This window comes from Drosophila ficusphila, unplaced genomic scaffold (assembly GCF_018152265.1).
Source record: "Drosophila ficusphila isolate 14025-0441.05 unplaced genomic scaffold, ASM1815226v1 contig_414, whole genome shotgun sequence".
Lineage (NCBI taxonomy): Eukaryota > Metazoa > Arthropoda > Insecta > Diptera > Drosophilidae > Drosophila > Drosophila ficusphila.
The window spans coordinates 14,798,406-14,815,511 of NW_025064328.1; the positions used below are offsets into that span (position 1 = coordinate 14,798,406).

At 41.9% G+C, this 17,106-nt stretch overlaps 9 protein-coding genes across 13 annotated transcripts; 5 read left to right on the forward strand and 4 right to left on the reverse strand.

The window, feature by feature from the left end:
• Nucleotides 1-413: 413 nt before the first annotated feature.
• On the reverse strand, nt 414-2,767 carry LOC108090801 (synaptic vesicle 2-related protein). Of its 3 annotated transcripts, XM_017189656.2 has the most exons (10): nt 2,705-2,758; nt 2,529-2,628; nt 2,267-2,454; nt 1,948-2,204; nt 1,767-1,891; nt 1,644-1,707; nt 1,462-1,587; nt 1,333-1,404; nt 877-1,271; nt 414-815 (listed from the first exon to the last, which is right to left on the reverse strand). In XM_017189656.2, exons 3-10 carry the CDS (start codon nt 2,376-2,378, stop codon nt 530-532), a joined length of 1,437 nt encoding a protein of 478 aa, XP_017045145.1. In that variant the 5' UTR covers nt 2,379-2,454; nt 2,529-2,628; nt 2,705-2,758; the 3' UTR covers nt 414-529. The 3 variants fall into 3 exon arrangements, with proteins under 3 accessions (XP_017045145.1, XP_017045144.1, XP_017045143.1); XM_017189655.2 differs by having other exon boundaries at nt 2,267-2,449; nt 2,529-2,767; XM_017189654.2 differs by having other exon boundaries at nt 2,529-2,767.
• A 153-nt stretch (nt 2,768-2,920) lies between these two features.
• LOC108090737 (radial spoke head protein 4 homolog A) lies at nt 2,921-5,491 on the forward strand. Its single transcript, XM_017189559.1, has 4 exons — nt 2,921-3,335; nt 3,443-3,635; nt 3,688-4,606; nt 4,716-5,491. Exons 1-4 carry the CDS (start codon nt 3,016-3,018, stop codon nt 5,420-5,422), a joined length of 2,139 nt encoding a protein of 712 aa, XP_017045048.1. The 5' UTR covers nt 2,921-3,015; the 3' UTR covers nt 5,423-5,491.
• LOC108090741 lies at nt 5,476-8,714 on the reverse strand. Of its 3 annotated transcripts, XM_017189565.2 has the most exons (9): nt 8,697-8,714; nt 7,347-7,651; nt 6,988-7,156; nt 6,616-6,932; nt 6,369-6,554; nt 6,181-6,312; nt 5,993-6,118; nt 5,854-5,933; nt 5,476-5,790 (listed from the first exon to the last, which is right to left on the reverse strand). In XM_017189565.2, the coding sequence occupies exons 2-9, from the start codon at nt 7,542-7,544 to the stop codon at nt 5,784-5,786; spliced, it is 1,215 nt and encodes a 404-aa protein (XP_017045054.1). In that variant the 5' UTR covers nt 7,545-7,651; nt 8,697-8,714; the 3' UTR covers nt 5,476-5,783. The 3 variants fall into 3 exon arrangements, with proteins under 3 accessions (XP_017045054.1, XP_017045053.1, XP_017045055.1); XM_017189564.2 differs by lacking the exon at nt 8,697-8,714 and having other exon boundaries at nt 7,347-7,733; XM_017189566.2 differs by lacking the exon at nt 8,697-8,714 and having other exon boundaries at nt 5,476-5,933; nt 7,347-7,733.
• Nucleotides 7,809-9,542, forward strand: LOC108090740 (xyloside xylosyltransferase 1). The gene has a single exon (XM_017189563.1). It carries the CDS (start codon nt 8,081-8,083, stop codon nt 9,494-9,496), a length of 1,416 nt encoding a protein of 471 aa, XP_017045052.1. The 5' UTR covers nt 7,809-8,080; the 3' UTR covers nt 9,497-9,542.
• A 563-nt stretch (nt 9,543-10,105) lies between these two features.
• On the forward strand, nt 10,106-11,765 carry LOC108090743 (adenylate kinase). Its single transcript, XM_017189568.2, has 4 exons — nt 10,106-10,308; nt 10,781-11,017; nt 11,080-11,247; nt 11,310-11,765. Exons 1-4 carry the CDS (start codon nt 10,207-10,209, stop codon nt 11,520-11,522), a joined length of 720 nt encoding a protein of 239 aa, XP_017045057.1. The 5' UTR covers nt 10,106-10,206; the 3' UTR covers nt 11,523-11,765.
• A 603-nt stretch (nt 11,766-12,368) lies between these two features.
• LOC108090746 (ejaculatory bulb-specific protein 3) lies at nt 12,369-13,368 on the forward strand. Its single transcript, XM_017189573.1, has 2 exons — nt 12,369-12,476; nt 12,860-13,368. Exon 2 carries the CDS (start codon nt 12,871-12,873, stop codon nt 13,249-13,251), a length of 381 nt encoding a protein of 126 aa, XP_017045062.1. The 5' UTR covers nt 12,369-12,476; nt 12,860-12,870; the 3' UTR covers nt 13,252-13,368.
• Nucleotides 13,369-13,748: 380 nt separating this feature from the next.
• Nucleotides 13,749-14,659, reverse strand: LOC108090747 (probable protein BRICK1-B). The gene is made up of 2 exons (XM_017189574.2): nt 14,463-14,659; nt 13,749-13,940 (listed from the first exon to the last, which is right to left on the reverse strand). The coding sequence occupies exons 1-2, from the start codon at nt 14,581-14,583 to the stop codon at nt 13,831-13,833; spliced, it is 231 nt and encodes a 76-aa protein (XP_017045063.1). The 5' UTR covers nt 14,584-14,659; the 3' UTR covers nt 13,749-13,830.
• Nucleotides 14,660-14,900: 241 nt separating this feature from the next.
• On the forward strand, nt 14,901-16,122 carry LOC108090742. Its single transcript, XM_017189567.1, has one exon. It carries the CDS (start codon nt 14,973-14,975, stop codon nt 16,050-16,052), a length of 1,080 nt encoding a protein of 359 aa, XP_017045056.1. The 5' UTR covers nt 14,901-14,972; the 3' UTR covers nt 16,053-16,122.
• An 82-nt stretch (nt 16,123-16,204) lies between these two features.
• On the reverse strand, nt 16,205-16,790 carry LOC108090745 (allergen Tha p 1). Its single transcript, XM_017189571.2, has 2 exons — nt 16,548-16,790; nt 16,205-16,414 (listed from the first exon to the last, which is right to left on the reverse strand). Exons 1-2 carry the CDS (start codon nt 16,741-16,743, stop codon nt 16,272-16,274), a joined length of 339 nt encoding a protein of 112 aa, XP_017045060.1. The 5' UTR covers nt 16,744-16,790; the 3' UTR covers nt 16,205-16,271.
• Nucleotides 16,791-17,106: the final 316 nt, after the last annotated feature.

Consider the following 17,106-nt stretch of genomic DNA (forward strand, 5'->3'; position numbering starts at 1 on the left):
ATATGCGCGAAAAGTTTATTTATACGTGCATATGTGTCATGTTTATGTTCTCGAATAATGACTTTTATAATTAATTTGCAAGTGCATTTCCTCCTGTCACTTGAATCGTAATGAAATGATGCCGAACGCCGACGAATAAATAAGGGGAAAATTGGCTTTACAAAGTACGAAATCACAGGATTATTCGATACACTGCATGGGATTGGACTTTCAGAAAAAGAAAATTAATCTCAATTTTAATTGCAATTTACCATCAGCTCTTTCGTAAATCCTAAACCAAAATATTTGTGCTAAGCGAACAAAAGCTTTTGGCTTAAGAGCTTTGTTACTTTGCAAAAAGACTGAGACATCTTATTTTAGTTCTCACCGCCAAACCACCAGCAAAGAATAGACTTTTAGAATTGGTTTCAGATAATAAACAATAAACGGAGCCCAAAACTAGGCAAACTTATTAGAACTCCTCAAAAATGATAGGACGTCTTAAAACTATTAAAATCTGATAATAATTTATAATGATCGTAAATTAAACCTAATGATAGCCAACATTTTCTCTGGGCAGAAAAGCGCAGGCTATGGAAGCCAGTAAGCCCACAAGGGCATAAGTCGACAAGGCCTGAACTCTGGATGAATCCATCAAAACTTGCGCCACAAAGGGGGTCATCATGGCTCCAAGTCTGGCCAAAACAGAACATCCAGAAACTCCCACCGATCTCAGAGCGGCGGGATATATCTCCGGGGTGTACACATAAATGGCTTGAAAAATCCCAGATATCGTTCCTCGTGCAATAAAAAGAGTTAGGGAAGTTGAAAACCGACTAAAATGTAAAAGAAAACATTAGTAGTTGACTAAAATATCTGTTGAAAAGTATATCCTACCTGGTTACCGACATTAACACTAAAGTGCAGAAGACAAGAACCAGATACAGCAGAACGATCGTTATCTTCTTGCCAAAAAGTTTGATGACCTTGATTGTCAACAGAATGCCCGGAAACTCGGACAAGGTAATCCACAACATGTCCATAAAATCCGATGTCATGAAGGTAACGCACTCGTTACGATTACTCTCCTTGTTTCTGGCCACCAAGAGCTCAGTTGTGACCAGGACCAATCCGTAGTAACAGAAGGCCGAGGCCAGCCATATAAACCACAACAGTAGAGTGGTCCGATAAAGGTTGGAACTGAGCAGAGATCTAAAGCTTTCCGTAGAACTTGGCTCTTCGTCGGCCATCAGGCGACCCATCAACATGTGCCGCTTGTTATTATGAGCTATCTGAAAATAGAGGTTCCAAAATAACATCGGCTTAGTAATACTATTTCCCCATTATGTTTACCTGCTCCAAGACCTTTACGGCCTTGTCGTTATGCCCATTGTATGAGTAATAGCGCGCCGATTCGCTGAGCCACTAGATTTATTTAAAGCAGTCATTAAAGAACTTGAGCAAAATCTGTAAGGAGATTACCGGTGAGAGGATCGTAAAAATTAATAAAGGCGTAGCTGAGAGAGCCAAAAGTCCGCGCCATCCGTAATAGGGATACACAACTAGGGCCAGTACGACCTCAAAGCAAGCTCCCAAGGCCCAAAAGCACTAGAACAAACATAAATTCCACACTATATTGTATACTTGAATAACTATATACTCACGTCCATTAGTACTACGCACTTTCCCTTGTGTTTCGTGGGCAGAAACTCTGCATATAAGGTGACTCTTTTGGGTTGAAGAAAGTTTGTCATTTGGAGTATTTCCCAACAATTGCAATTACTCACGATTGGGGAACGCAGCCGATGGCAAACCCCACTAAACCTCTTAGGGTTAACAGCCAGGCATAGCTGGGGGCCACTGAACTAAGAATGCTATATAAGACTAATAATACTCCAAACAAAGTGAGGGCCTGAAAGTTGAATACTTTAACTAGATATATTAAGCAACAGGGCTAACAAGTCCTACCGACTTTCGACCATATCTGTTGCTTAGCTGGGTCCAAAAGCTGGAACTCAGCATCATGCCCAAAAAGACGATCGTTGTGACGGAAGCCTGCTGGAATTTTGTGACATTCCACTCACAGAACAAAGCCGGTCCGAGGATACTTAGGATGGCCATTTCCATGGAGTCGGACATCCAGCAGAGACCGACCAAAAGCGAGAGCTTAACGTGGAACCATCCGAAACCGAAGGCGTTGATCGCCTGCTGGACAGTGTAAGTGTCTGTAAATGAGTTATTAGTTTGGAGTTTTTCCAAGAGTAAAATGCTATTAGCAGGCACTCACCATCCGGATTTATAGACACGCTTTTCAACTCCAAGGTCGATGACTGTGTCTCCCTTTGGGCGAAACTCCCCGCAGATGGAAGCGCAACAGTCTCGTTATTTAGATAATACATTTTTGGATCAAGCCTTTGTTGCCGCAAAGTGCGATGAACTGACCCTGCCCAAATAACTACTGCAAGCGATCCTAAACTTCAAGAGTATAACCACAACATAAAATTAAAACGAAATGGTTGGCAACTACATATTATAATGGCCTAAATTACCTATTTCAGTTGTAATGAAAGTTTTTTCCCAAAGCTACGGGTTTGATATTTGTATTCGAAGGTAGATACACAGAATTTGTGCCATTTGATTTCAACGCAACTGAAAAACTCGCTTATTAAATTTTAAACAATAACTCAACTTATAAAACTCGTTAACTGCTTCACTAACAAACAACCTCTTTCTTAAGCACTTTCTTTTTGCCAATAAGAAACCGAGAATCAGGTGTATTGGTAGCAACACGAACTCAACAACAAGAAATTCTCATAAACCGGTTTAAAGGTAACGACCGAAGACTGTCTACAAAGCTAGTTGATCGATAACGATAGAAGGCGCTCAAATTCAACATTCCTTTTTTTAATTTAAAAAAAAAATCAAATAGGCTGTTTTTTGATTGAATATTTTGTCAAACAGAATTTTAACGTTCTCCCAGATCAAATAACACATATTTTTAGCGTTTATCAACTAGAGTTTCACTATTATATTACAATGGATAAAGATTCTTGCCAAAATTTCTCATTGGACTCCACGTCCAGTTCCCAATTTGCACTTCCGCCTGTTTGCAATCCCAAAAAGAAGAGGCCGGAAAAACAAAAGCCCGAGACAGTTGCTGAGGAGAGTTCTCCCCAGTGCTCCAACGTAATCACATCGTCGTCCTCTTCCTCGACGACCACCATATCGATAGGGGCCTTCGACTCGCAATGCAACCTCCACAATCCACCAGTTCCCGATGCCCCCAATATTGGCTATGAACTGAACGTGGCCAAGTCAATTCTTCAGAAGTACAGCACTCTCAGTGGCGACAATTTGTGAGTATTTATAGCCTACATATTATACATATACAGTATAGAATCATATTTTGTTTTTACATTTAAGCAAAGCAATCAGGAATATAATATTGTAACCATCCTAACAGATACGACCACTTGAGTGACATTATAAAACGGGTGATAGACGAGCGTCCTCCCAATGTAATAGACTTCTTCGAGGAATTCAGCAGGAATGTTCGTGAGCAGAAGTTCCATTTGCCAGAGCGTTTTCCTCCAAGCGGAGTGTTCGACGAAGTTCGTACTTTCCGGGTGGCCAAGCGGATTCTCCAGTCCATGAAGGTATTAAAAAATCTAACCCACAAGGATCTGACACTATCCAGTCTCCCCTCAGCTGCCGTATATAATCGAAGGTGAGGACCTGGTGGGCGAGGATATGTCCGTAGAGGATACAAAGACAAACGAGGAACTGCGCATTGTTATCGACGACTCCATGCGGTACTTCGTCACCTTCAACGAACGAGTCCAGCAGCTGCAGTTCTACTGGACGCAGTGTGGATTCAGCATCTGCAACGACGACATCTTCCAGCTGGCCAGCGCCATGAACCGCCTGCAGACCCATCCCTCGATCATGCAGTGCAGGTTCTGGGGCTGTATCAACGGGCTGAAGGCCTCCTATTACATAGTCGAGGCCTCACTGACCCGCGAGGAGATTGCCTCCCGGTTGGTTATGATGCAGGACGAGATGAGGGAGAAGCAGACTCCCCTGAAGATGCGCAAGGACAGGGAGGACAAGCCCCTGCCTGCGCACATCGGTCCGGAACTCACGCCGGGAATCTACGGCTGGGAGGAGTACCCGCCCGAGGAACTGGAGAAGATGAGACCCAAGGCTGTTCCCGTTCCCCTGGTCGAGGAAGCGGAGTTCTACGACATTCCCCCAGAACTGATTGGGCTCGGCTGCAACAGGTACTCCTACTTCGTGGTGAACTCTCTTTTCGACGACTGGATCGAGTTGCCAATAGTGACACCCAGGCAGATCGCCGTCTCACGGCAGATAAAAAAATTCCTCACTGGCGACCTAGAGGCAGATGTTGTCTCGTACCCCTGTTTTCCCGGCAAAGAAAAGCACTACCTGAGGGCTTTGATAGGTCGCATTACGGCCAGCACTTATATTGCCCCCGTGGGTTACTACCGACGGATGACCAAGAAGGAGAAGCGACTGTTCGACGGCGAGGATGAAGGCGAGGGCGAAGAGGAGGAAGAGGAAGAAGAGGAGGAGGAGCTCAACGAAGGCGAGGAGGAGCAAATAGAAGGTGCGTTCATAAGACACCACAAATGCCCTCCAAAAATCCAATACAAAATATTTTAGTTCAGCTTCATAAGGCCCTTATTACATAATCGTTTTGATCATCGCAATTACAGATAACGACGTAATGCTGTTGAAGAACGAGAAGTACGAGGAGGAACCGCTAGGATCTCTGGCCACTCCGGTGGCCTGGGTCCACGTACGATCTAACATCCTTAATCAAGGGCGGGTAGTTTGGTACGATGAGGAAAAGGCTCGAAAGGAGCGGGAGAAAGCCCTCGCCCTCTACCTGAAAATGCAGTTGATGGGCGAAATGGAGGATGAACTGGAGGAAGAGGAGGAAGAGGAGGACGATGAGGAGGAGGGCGAGGAGGAGGGTATGATAGAGGGCTTCAATCAGCCCGAAATCGGACCCAGTATCCTTTCCTCCTGTGCCAACGATATGTACGCCGAGGTTCCAGTTCCCTGGTTGGTACGGCTGACCAGCAAGTACACCAACCAAAAGGAGCGGATGCTCCTCATGCAGTCAAACATCTGGCCTGGCGCCTTTACCTTCATCTTTGAGAAGACGTGCGAGTCTATATACTTGGGCTGGGGCCATAAGTACTTCGCCCGAAACATTCCTTTCAAGCACTTGCCGATAATCCAGGAGGAGTACCCCCACGAGCAGGAGGACTTCATTGAGGCCAGTGATCCCACGGTTGAGGAGGAGGAGGCCTACAAGGCGTGGCTTCTGAGAAAGCAGCAGAAGGCCGCCTACGTCGCAGAAGACATCGAGGATTACGACGATGACGAGTTCGCCGATCAGTACGACGATGATTAGAAAAATCCTGTTAAATTTTGTGTTTGTCTTTACATTTCAATTCTGCAATAAAATGGATTTGCAGTCCAACTTTTGTTGGCTTTAGTTTGACTTTATTATGTGGAAATAAAATACATATCGTGTACTGTATCTAATGTGAATAATATTGGACTTACATCTTACTTCACTCCCTTATGTACAGTTACTTTTCTAAAACGGGCTTTAAAGTAAACTTAAATGAAATCACACGTGCACTTGGACATCCTATATTTCGTCGTTAAGTTAATAGCTCTTTGAACCTTATGTACATTGCAGCTTTCGTGTGTTAAATGTAATTTAGTTATCGATGGCTGTGAGTTTGTCACATGGAACCCATGAAGTCTTAATGGCTAAACACGGAACGAAAAAATTTGGTAATACAACAGGCACCACTTGGGAAAGGATTAGCTTACAGCTTCAAGGGTTCCGTTAGATTTACTGTGGCATTTGCAGAAGGCTTTATAAATTCCTGCTTGGCGGCGTTCATTTCAGGCTGCAAATCAGAATGAAAGGTTAATAAAAGATAAGAAATTTTACTATCGAAACATATACCTTAGGTACTGACGGCCTATCTTCACTGCTGGGTGTTTTTTTGTTGCCCATGCTCTGAATGCAAAAGCTCTTTAGCTGATCCATTGAAGCAGCCAGCAAGATATTCTTGCTGTTTGTTTGCGATAGCTGGGGTTTATAAATATTAGTTAATCTTCAGATTCTGGCCACCGGAAATCCATTCGACTTACCTCCTTCTCAATTTTATCTAAAGACTCATCGAAGCTGGCTACTTTCTGCTTGTATTCGGGCCAACTATTACTAATTGTGGCTACATGGGACGTTATATTCTCCGACCGATCCAGCAAGTCGTCTATTTTTGTCTGTAGTGAACCAAAAAAAATTAGAACCGATAACGCACACATTTTCAAGAGATTACCTTATGCAGAGATATTTCTTCGCTGAGCATTTTCGTTGTTTGGCTTAGGGTATTATTCACATCCTTTAGATCGTTGGCCAATAGTTTATAGGAATTTGAAATGGTTTTGTTAATGGCTGAAATATCTTCAGACAAATTTGCGGGGAAGGCGCTGGCTTGAAGCGTTGGTAGGTTCGAGAGATTGACCTGCAAAGAATTTATATTGTGAAATATCTCACATTACAATGAAAGGGACAAGCAATTTAACCTTTAATGCTTCTGTCTCGGCCTGCAGAATTTTCTGAACCTCGGTGTATTTATTATAGTGTTCCTTAATGGCTTCTATATCTGTGGCAACGGCTTCGATCTTAGCTCCAAAGTCAGCCACCAGCTTCTCTTCCTTTCCATGGTTTCTCTGAGCTACCACAGCCACCTCCAAATTGCTGAAGTTGTTGCGTAGACTCTCCATAGTTTTCTGCATTTCGTTTATCTCCGATATGACGGCGGTTTGGTTCTTCAGGAGGTAAGACGAAGTCTCGTGCCATCTCTGCAAAGTGTCCGGAAAATTTTTGCTCATGGCTGAGACTGTAAAATTATGTAATTAATATACTAAAAAGGTAGTAAACAAACAAAACAGTACCCTCCTCGATCTTCTGGCGATAGTCGTTCAGCTGCTGGCGTAGATCGAAATACAACCAGTACAAAATCGCCACAACTAAAATGCCAATAATTCCCAATAAAAGTGGGCCGCACATGCGGAAGTAGGCAATTTTCCGATGACTACGCCGACTAGAACCAGCGACGTTTGTCTGGAATGAAGCGCAATTTTATTGTGAAACCGCACATTTCATTGTTTCATGGTTGGGTAAATTAATTTCAAAAGAGTAAGTATCTTTAAGAAGTTTTAATTGGCAGGTTTAGATACACAGATACAAATACAGCTAACCTTGTACTTGATCGAGTATGTGAATGCCTATTTAAGTATAGTAAATGCCTTACCCATGCGTAATCCTCAGGGTCATCGGTGGATACCGAGAGCAGTTTGTCCTGGGAGTGTGTGGCTCCCCCGCCTGGGGTTCTTCGATTGGCTCTCTTCGACGAGGACGACTGGGAGGCTATCAGGGCGTCCAGCTCCCGACGTTTTTTCATTTTCTTTCCTGCCCGGAGGGGCACTTCAATGCGATGATGGCAGTCCATTGTTTCGCTGCTAAAAATGCTCGACTCGAGGGAAATTCTTGCAGGTCGGTCGAAGAGGGCTCTAGCTTTTTACATTTTTCCAGCGTAGGTCCAGTGGCTTTGTAACTCTGGAAGAACCATAACATGTACTTATACTGATAAAAAAAATACGAGTGCGCATGATTGAGATTTGTAGTGATTAAGGTTTAAGATACATCTATCGGTATTAATCGATAAATTTATTGAGTGAAATTAATTGGACATATACAACTTAAATATGAAATCCTTATTTTACGTTTAACTCTCGATATCTGAAATATATTTGATATTGTGACTGAGAAAGTGGTGCCGGTCGATATATTCGGTTATTTTCGGATATCTAATAACGGTCTTACTGCCCCCAAAAGACTTGCATTACGCTGTGCTTGCTTTATCGATCTAGTTTAATTAAGTTTTAAGTCGGTCCGAAATGTTTTGTGCGCTTTTGCTCATCTGCTCCGAGTTTCCGTTTAGTGTGTTCTAACGTTAGGATGTAAATATATGATATTTACCCGTTGATGAATTGTTACAATAGGTGCGCCGCCTCTGATTTCGAAATGGCCAAGAACAGCTTTAAGACTTTTATCAGCCAGAAACACAAAACGTTTCCGGCGGACCAAAACATGTACGGGATGAAGTGCAAATCGCAACTGTTGGAGGATCAGGAGAATGTGACTCTGATCATCAATCGAAGAAATTCAATTCGCCAGAAGCCGAAGAATTGGACGTGGACTTTTCTGCGTTGCAAGTGGCAAAAGAAGCTAGTTTTGTTGTTAATATTTATATGTATGTGCGTTCTAATTGTTTTCGCCAACACGCATCTTTTAGTTCGCGGGAACATCCTGTCGGCTTTCCTTTCCAGTCGGCTAAATAAGCTTTCACATGCAGAGAAACAGGAGGCGAGATATTCGGACATCCAGGCGACGACTCCTGCGTTTCCTCCGGTTCTGAGGCCAACGCACTATATGCTTAACTATTCCTCCACTCAGCTGGAGTTGGACGCCCACTTGAATGGCTTCTCCTCGGACTACAACATATTCGTCATTTACACACGGGAGAACTACCATCTAAATCTGAAGTTTGATCTTTTCGCGCACAGTTTGCTGAAACACACCAATGCCCAGTTGCACTTACACGTGATCACGGACAGCGAAAGCCAGACCTCGGTGTTGGAGATCCTGCAACGGCAGATCAGGAGATTCCGGAGAACGGTGATATACACCATATACGACGTGAAGGTCTGCTCCAGCATAATACAGGACATCGCCGCCAAGCTGTCTCCTTACTTCAGCTCAACTCCCAACTCGTACTACAGCGACTCCCTGTTTTTTCTGTCGCTTGGCCTACATAGAATCGCCGATAGAAGCCTAAACAGAGCCATTTTGCTTGATTGTGATATAGTCTTCCGATCCGACGTGCGACTGCTGTTCAACGAGTTCGATAACTTTCTGCCGCACCAGCTTTACGGACTGGCTCCAGAGCTCACTCCCGTGTACCGCCATATTCTTTACCGATATCGCGTGCGCTATCCCAAGACCAGTTTCGGCAACCCTTACTACCCGATGAACAACGAAAAGGGCAGCCAGCACAGCCATATTCACCACGGCTATCCTGGGCTCAATTCCGGCGTTGTCCTGCTCCTCCTAAACCGCATTAGGAGCTCGAGGTCCTATCTAGAAAAGCTGACCCACTCGGAGGTGCACACCCTGGTCGCCAAGTATTCCTTCAAGGGCCACCTGGGCGACCAGGACTTCTTTACGCTCCTTGGGTACGAATACCCCAACTTGATCTATAGACTGGACTGCATTTGGAACCGTCAGTTGTGCACATGGTGGAAGGACCACGGATACAGCGACATATTCGACGCTTATTTTCGGTGCGAGGGCAATATTAAGATGTACCATGGCAACTGTAATACGCGAATTCCAGAATAAATAAACTTGTTATAGTAATATTAAATTAAATATCCCTTTGTCTTTTGGTGGACTATTGAAAAACGACGTTTTTTGCTTGAACACACGTTTTTAATTTATAAACAATTCGAACAGGAACTTTCCGCTCTCGTCCACAAACGCTGCTCTGCAAATGTTAAAAAAAATGATACACTAAAGCGTGGTGCAAAACCTGGGAGGTCGGAGACATCCACCCGGTCGGTGGATTCAGCGAATAATTTTAAAACATCGATGCTATCGGTTGTAAGATCGAAAACAGTTAGTCTTAAAAACAAAAAATTGTTTTAATATTGTAGCTTAGTATTTTTATTATTAATTATGTAACGAACCGTAAGTTTTAACAGCTACAGATGTAAATTTTATAGACAAACCCAAAATATTTACACCGCGTCGTTTTTTTAAGAGTTATCAAAAACGAATGATGCATAAATATTGGTTCTGTTTTAAATTATATTTAATCATCTTGTTAAATTTTACTTTAAAAAAAAAACAAATGAAGCTGATCAATTTAGTCAAATAGCCATGCCATATCGAATGATTTCTTGTTAACGACTTTTAAAAATAGCCAAATTTGACGTGAAAATAGCTAAGTCGGCAACAGTGCTCACAGAAGCTGATAAAAACCACGGCCTTCCGTTTTGGCTTGCTATGAATTAGGACCCAAGTAATCACTCGAGCATAAATTGAAAACGATGGCGCCGAATGCAGCTGCACCAGTGGAGCGTTATGAGCCCCAAAGCCTTGGAATCAACGCCATTCTGCTGGGTCCCCCAGGCTCCGGCAAAGGAACGCAGGTGGGTGCCAAGTTACATAATGTGTGTTTTTGTGGCACGGACACTATGTCGTCTATAAATAAGTACAACGTGTTCAAATGGTCCGGCATTTTTTGGTCAAACTAGGGAAAACCAAGTTTTTTCTTAAAATCGGTAGTTAACTAGCTTATATAATAACGTGCATGTGAAAGTTATGTATGTATCTACTCATAGGAACCTTTGTACCAAGAATGTATTTGACCCCGAGAACAAATAGAAGATGGGCGAGATGAAACGAATTAAATGGGGACACCTCGATTGCAATCAAGAGGATATAATGCAGCATAGCTATTAAAAAGCTTCCAGAAATTTCTTTGCTAGCAATAAAATGCATCTTATCTAGCGAGTACCTTATTGCCCGCTGTTCTGATATGAGCGGTGCCAAATTGATTAATTCGTAATTCGTTATTCGTAAATAAGTTTATCAATGTTTTTAATTACGCCAATACTCTAGGCACCCCTCCTGAAGGAGAAGTTCTGCGTTTGCCATTTATCGACTGGCGACATGCTGCGAGCGGAAATTTCGTCTGGATCCAAGTTGGGAGCTGAGTTGAAGAAGGTCATGGATGCTGGTAAACTGGTCTCGGATGATCTGGTGGTGGACATGATAGACTCCAATCTGGATAAGCCAGAGTGCAAAAACGGATTTCTCCTGGACGGATTCCCCAGGACTGTCGTTCAAGCCGAGAAAGTAGCCTACCTTCATCTTTAATCTTAAAATATCAAACTGTAGCTATGGAATCACAATTTCAGCTCGACACATTGTTGGATAAGAGAAAAACCAATTTGGATGCCGTCATTGAGTTTGCCATCGATGACAGTCTTTTAGTACGGCGAATCACTGGCCGCTTGATTCATCAGGCCAGCGGGCGTTCGTATCACGATGAGTTTGCCCCTCCTAAGAAGCCAATGACGGATGATGTTAGTGCCTCGTTAAGATATTTACAAGAACCTAATGCTTATAGATCTTATCCAATCCATAGGTCACCGGGGAACCTCTTATTAGACGCAGTGATGACAACGCCGAGGCTTTAAAGAAGCGCCTGGAAGCATATCACAAGCAGACAAGGCCTTTGGTCGACTACTACGGTCTAAGAGGTCTTCACTTTAAAGTGGACGCCGCAAAGAAATCCAGCGACGTCTTCTCAACCATTGAAACCATATTCCAACGCAAGCGCCCCGCCGTTCAATTATGATCTGTTCCGGCGCAATAATCCATTACTGATAACTGCCTCCTGACAATTTATTTCGAGACCCACACAACGTTTAAGCCTAAAGTTAAAGATGCTTATAGGAATCCTAAATACATACCATGACTCGAGAAGGGTACATGTTGACTACTTTCCTTGTACAGAATTCTAAAATGTATAAGTTTTTGTGAATTTTTATATTTCACCATTTGTAACTTTAATACAACTAAATAAAAAAGGTATATTTTATTCGATCCGTTTATTTTTTTACTTGGTGAGTATGCTTTAGTGTCATCCTAAACAGCCAAAAATGCCCAATAAAACTTGGAGTATTGCAAGTTTAAATGTTTTCCATTGGTGCTACTGTACCTAACTTTTTTAACTAGATGACTCAGATTTGAATGAAAGACGAATGGAAAGCTTATAGTTGTTCGGAGAACTATTAAATCAATCAGCCTTAATCAACTACAGAAGGGTCATTTTGCACACCCCTCATGTGTAATAAATGAGAAGTTGCTAATGGAAATCCAAGATGAGATCGTTAAATTTGATACACAAATAAATTTTATTATGTTTACCCGTAAATAATGGTTGCGAATCCCTCACAGTCCGACTTTCGATCGCCACTTAGTACACGTCAACCGCCTAATGTTCATGTCAAATTAAGTATGTATAACTATCGCATATATTATATAAATCTATAACGACAATTGACTAATCACTGGGTTGACTTTTCAGCAATAACGATTTGCGCTTCAAAGTCTAAAGTGTGTGCAGTTCCATATGGATACGCCTCAAGCCGGAATACAGGCTTACTCCGTGATGTGTGTATTACACTTGAAGTTCAATCGCAAGCTTGACCAGGTATAAAAGCCAACCACATAGTAATATTCCTCAGTTAGTTCCAGCACCTGCTTTGCTTCACATCTACTTCGAGCCGTTTATAAGCCTAGCTCCAACGTAAGCCAATAGTTTTAATTTTTTGGTGCTGATCGGATCGGGTATCCACATATTCGAAAACAAATAAAACTGATAACCAGTTTGATCGTGTGTAAATAGTGACTCTTTTCAGTAGTTGGGCAGTCAATAAATGTGTTTCGGATACGCATACAAAGTGGCGTTTGCCATGCATTAATTTGCATACATATCTAATAGATACATTTTGCGAATGCAGCCCCAAAAAGATTTCCATTAACAGCGACTAAAGTTCCCCAAACACAAAACTGGTTACCGAACGACCGACAGACCTACTATTCCATTATAAATAATCGCTTATCTCAATTTGGCCGGAGAGCCTTTCAAAATTTCACGAAAAATAATTGTTTGTCTCTATTTGGCCATAGACCCTTTCAAAATGAAGATGACACTTGCGCTTCTTGTCCTCGGACTCATTCTGGTCGCAGCTGAGGAAAAATACACTACGAAGTACGACAACCTGGACGTGGACGAGATTTTGAGGTCAGACCGCCTGTTCAGCAACTACTTCAAGTGCCTGGTGGACACCGGAAAGTGCACTCCCGAGGGTCGCGAGTTGAAGAAATCCCTGCCAGACGCCCTGAAGACAGAATGCAGCAAGTGTAGTGAGAAACAGCGCCAGAACACAGACAAGGTCATCCGCTACATCATCGACAACAAACCGGAGGAGTGGAAGCAGCTGCAGGCTAAGTTCGATCCCGAGGAGATCTATATCAAGCGCTACCGTTCCACCGCCGCCGCCTCCGGAATCAAGGTTTAACTTCCGATCCAGATCCCTGGAGCAATTTGTTATATGCACTGTTAATTAGGTCTACGTAATTGTTTTCATCGAAATTCTGTCTAAGATCGTGCTCCGAATAAAGAGATTTGTTTTGTACTCGATGCCTTGTTTAGTCTGAATAGCATATGAATTAATTCCGTTCAAAGCGGTAATTAAGCCAGTCTCATGACTAATCTGAAGACAATTAAAGGTCTAACAAACCAGTCTCAAGATTAGGTCTAGACCTTAATATACTGTTTAAATATGGCAAGTCCATTTGCATTATTATTCTAAGTAAAGGCAGCTAGGGTTAATTGGCAAAAACATCGCGTGTTCATTTTGCTTCTGAGTTATTATTTATATTATTCTTTAAAGGGGCAATGAACGAAACCAGTGGCCGTCAAATTACTCAACCGTGAAATGCTGTCCTTCAAAGAACGAACAATGTATACGGATTATTATGTCACGGCAAGCTTACATTGTGAATCAAAGGAGAATTAAATTTTAAATCATTAGTTTTTAATTATCTTATAAATGTACAAAGCTTAGTGATATATTGATGGCAAAACATACGAGCGTTTACGTTAATGTTTCACCTTGGGCCACACACGCCTCTAAATAATCTATGCGCCTTTCAAGGATCGTTAGTTTTTCATTTAGTACCGCCAAACGAGAGCGACAGGACATATCTGGGAAAGAGGAAAAAAAGGTTTTATGTTGAAAAACATTTTCGGAAAAAAAATTAAATTATCGTTAAAATAAGGAAATAAAATTTAGCTAGAGCCACATACTTCGTTTGAAATTTGTTTAATAGTTTTTTTTTCAGTTAATATTCTTTTTAAAGGAAAAGTTCTATACCTATTATGTATTCTAGTACAAGCTTTTCTATTCAGATTATTATTTACATATCTGTTCATATAAACATGTATGTAACATATGTATGTACATTCATATATGACTTGAAGATATTCACCGTATTTTGCCAAAAGCCGATTTTTATCTTGCACACACAAATACAATGTCATTCCCAAGTTAATTTTTCGAACAAGCCGAAAGTTGTGTTTGCTCTTTATCGGATTTCAATTAGAGTAAATAAAGTCGATGGCAATGGCAGAGATTTCTCAATATTTTTTTACGTTTACAAACACAAATGTGAACAAATAGACTCACACAAAAGAGACTTGAAGTGCCCGATGAATATGTTTTCTTACCGAACGAGTTCAGAAAGTCTGTGATACGCTTTATGCTGGCAGTTATCACTTCAATATATTCCCTGTTCGCCCAGTCCTGGTGGATTTGCTTTTGGATCGCCTCTCTGTGAGCTCCACTCATTTTTATTTTAATTTATTGCTTAAATGTTTACCAGCTTGAAGTAGTTCTGGGCAGTGTGACCGAATGCAGAAATTAGGGCGTAACAATATATACCGACATTAAGGGATTTTGTATAACGATTAATTTTTTAAAATTAAATTCTACATATCTATGTTTAAATATTTCTCTGTTTTTGTTTTATAATAAATGTCACAGAAAGTAATTTTAAATCACTAACATAAACAATAAAATTAAATTTATAAAATATACTAAAATTCAGCCCAAGCCATTTTTTGTTTCGATTTCTCTCGTTTCAATCGCGTAACGATAGTTATTGATGCTACACACATGCACACAAACATACACTAGGTGGCCCGTCAACTACAGTGTTTTTCATTTAGTAAACAAAAATGGACTTTATAGACGACTTTATAGAGGAATATAAGTGCAATCCGTGCCTATGGAAGGCGGATTCGGCGGACTTTAGAAACCGCAGTCGCCGGCAGGAGGCCTATGCAAAACTGATAGAGGTGGCCACCAAGCATGGGGAAATGTACAATGTCGAGCGAACAAAGCAAAAGATAAACAATCTGCGTTGTGCATTTCGTCATCAGTTAAGGAAATACAACGAGGTCAAGAAGAAGGGAGAGAAGTACGAGCCCTACTGCCCAAAGCGGCGATATTTCGAGTCCCTGATGTTCCTGAAGGACGAAGAGATTCCCGACAAGAAGTGCAAGCGCGAGCAGTCGGGGTGTTTGGAAGGCGGCTCCGTTCAGCTAGTGCAACCGGAGATCTGCGACGAATTCTCCGACGCAGAGAGTCTTTCCAAACCTGCAAAACCTTCGACGGATGCGATCAAGTTGTCGCCCAATAACAGCGCTAACGAATTTTGTGCCAACATCTTCGAGGAGGCCGCCGCCGCTGACCCCGTTATCAGTATTAAGTCAATCAATCCAAACAACCATGCTGGTGGCGCCACCATCAAGGAGGTTGAGATCGTGGTGCCCGCGAACAACAGGCTGTTGTCAGCCCGAAGAAAATCCGTCCCGGACTTGGTCAAGTCCCCTCATGGCGACCCCGAATCGCCTAGCAAGCGCATTGTGGTTCACAGCCAACAAAAACAGAACCATAATCAGGTCCAAAACCACATCACCCGGAAACGTTCTTCCTCTGTATCCTCTCAAATATCAGAGGATAACGAGCCACAGCCTGGAAAATTCCGAGCGGACATCTCCACTATCGACTTCGACCGACTTTTTTCGCTAGCACTTAAAAGTGCGGACAGCCAACTGGACGATCATTTCTCGAATTTTGGAAAAATCATCGCCCACAAGTTGCGATCGATGGACAGCACCCAGGCTATATATGCTGAGAAGATTATCGCCGATGTCCTCTATCAGGGACAGATGAAAATGCTATCGACGCTGAGTATACATCAGTTCTTGGGTGTGGACAATGCCACAGTCTATCTAGAGAGCCAAAGCAAATGATGGCCCCCTTAAAGACGTACTTGTAGAGTTTATATAATGATAAGGTGTAAAATACATTCGTGTGTATAAACCTGTGTTATTTTTATTTAGGGTTTAGAAAGATTTTCCACTACAAATTTCAGGAGAAGGAGCCCATAAATAAAAAAGCCCAGTGCCGGGAGTGATGTCGAGACTAATTTATTATTTTCGATGCATGAGAAGAACATTTAATTGCCACGTTCAGGCACTATCGTACTTTCTTAGAAGCATTGCCCAAACGTCCGGGTATCTAGTCTGCAAAAATGTGGTTAGCTTTTGCGCCTTTTGAGCCTGTTGTGGGGAGCAGTTCCTGCATTTTCTGGTTATGACTTCTGGGAGGGCAGCTGTTATTAAAAAAAAATTAATTTAAAGTTTTTATACGGAAATAGGTATAAATTAAAACTGGAAAATGTTAAAAAACTATTTATCCCGGCACTTCTTTTTTATAGAAACTGAACTGGTTTCCCGTTTGATTACCTTTGAGTTGTAGCCCCAGTTGGTCGCATTCGCTTTTTCCCAAGATGCACATTATTTGGCGACTAACCACCACCTGGTTGTTAAGTAATTTATTTATGTTTCTCTCATCTGCTTGGACACTCGATGACATGAGAATAATTAAGAAAAGAAAATTAAACACCAAAGAAAGCGCTCGGTTTTTATTTAGAAATAGCATCCTTCTTAAACGCGCGACTGTATAGTATAACTGAATGTGGAGCAGAAACTGTGTATCTGTATCCCGCAGATATTCGTGCATGCGCAAAGGAGCGGGACTTTGTAAAATCATGGGTAGGGTATGCAATGGGTAAATAATGCGATTACAATCCCAACTAAATAGACGGCAATGCCACGTCTAAAGCTTTAACTAGAGAAAAGAGGAGTTAAAAATAATACCTTTAATACATTTACATTCCCATTTCATTTAATAATTACTATATAGGAATTTGTACATATTACTTTTGTTCCACAGGCAATCAAGCCCTTACAATCGGTAGAAACTTCAAAAAACCCCCCAAAAAAGGTCAGAGCCTGCTGATCC

Excerpts from the sequence above, each read along its gene's own strand:
- LOC108090737 (XM_017189559.1), top strand. The coding sequence starts at position 3,016 with ATGGATAAAGATTCTTGCCAAAATTTCTCATTGGACTCCACGTCCAGT. Across the intron at positions 3,336-3,442 it reads ACTCTCAGTGGCGACAATTT|ATACGACCACTTGAGTGACA; the intron begins GTGAGTATTTAT and ends CCATCCTAACAG. Across the intron at positions 3,636-3,687 it reads GGATTCTCCAGTCCATGAAG|CTGCCGTATATAATCGAAGG; the intron begins GTATTAAAAAAT and ends GTCTCCCCTCAG.
- LOC108090801 (XM_017189655.2), bottom strand. The coding sequence starts at position 2,378 with ATGTATTATCTAAATAACGAGACTGTTGCGCTTCCATCTGCGGGGAGT. Across the intron at positions 1,892-1,947 it reads ACAGATATGGTCGAAAGTCG|GCCCTCACTTTGTTTGGAGT; the intron begins GTAGGACTTGTT and ends TTCAACTTTCAG. Across the intron at positions 1,272-1,332 it reads CCGTAAAGGTCTTGGAGCAG|ATAGCTCATAATAACAAGCG; the intron begins GTAAACATAATG and ends CTCTATTTTCAG.
- LOC108090745 (XM_017189571.2), bottom strand. The coding sequence starts at position 16,743 with ATGCTATTTCTAAATAAAAACCGAGCGCTTTCTTTGGTGTTTAATTTT. Across the intron at positions 16,415-16,547 it reads ACTGGGGCTACAACTCAAAG|CTGCCCTCCCAGAAGTCATA; the intron begins GTAATCAAACGG and ends TTTTAATAACAG.
- LOC108090747 (XM_017189574.2), bottom strand. The coding sequence starts at position 14,583 with ATGAGTGGAGCTCACAGAGAGGCGATCCAAAAGCAAATCCACCAGGAC. Across the intron at positions 13,941-14,462 it reads AGACTTTCTGAACTCGTTCG|ATATGTCCTGTCGCTCTCGT; the intron begins GTAAGAAAACAT and ends CCTCTTTCCCAG.
- LOC108090741 (XM_017189565.2), bottom strand. The coding sequence starts at position 7,544 with ATGGACTGCCATCATCGCATTGAAGTGCCCCTCCGGGCAGGAAAGAAA. Across the intron at positions 6,933-6,987 it reads TCGCCAGAAGATCGAGGAGG|TCTCAGCCATGAGCAAAAAT; the intron begins GTACTGTTTTGT and ends ATAATTTTACAG. Across the intron at positions 6,555-6,615 it reads CCGAGACAGAAGCATTAAAG|GTCAATCTCTCGAACCTACC; the intron begins GTTAAATTGCTT and ends AATTCTTTGCAG.
- LOC108090740 (XM_017189563.1), top strand. The coding sequence starts at position 8,081 with ATGAATTGTTACAATAGGTGCGCCGCCTCTGATTTCGAAATGGCCAAG.
- LOC108090746 (XM_017189573.1), top strand. The coding sequence starts at position 12,871 with ATGAAGATGACACTTGCGCTTCTTGTCCTCGGACTCATTCTGGTCGCA.
- LOC108090742 (XM_017189567.1), top strand. The coding sequence starts at position 14,973 with ATGGACTTTATAGACGACTTTATAGAGGAATATAAGTGCAATCCGTGC.
- LOC108090743 (XM_017189568.2), top strand. The coding sequence starts at position 10,207 with ATGGCGCCGAATGCAGCTGCACCAGTGGAGCGTTATGAGCCCCAAAGC. Across the intron at positions 11,018-11,079 it reads CTGTCGTTCAAGCCGAGAAA|CTCGACACATTGTTGGATAA; the intron begins GTAGCCTACCTT and ends TCACAATTTCAG. Across the intron at positions 11,248-11,309 it reads AGAAGCCAATGACGGATGAT|GTCACCGGGGAACCTCTTAT; the intron begins GTTAGTGCCTCG and ends TCCAATCCATAG.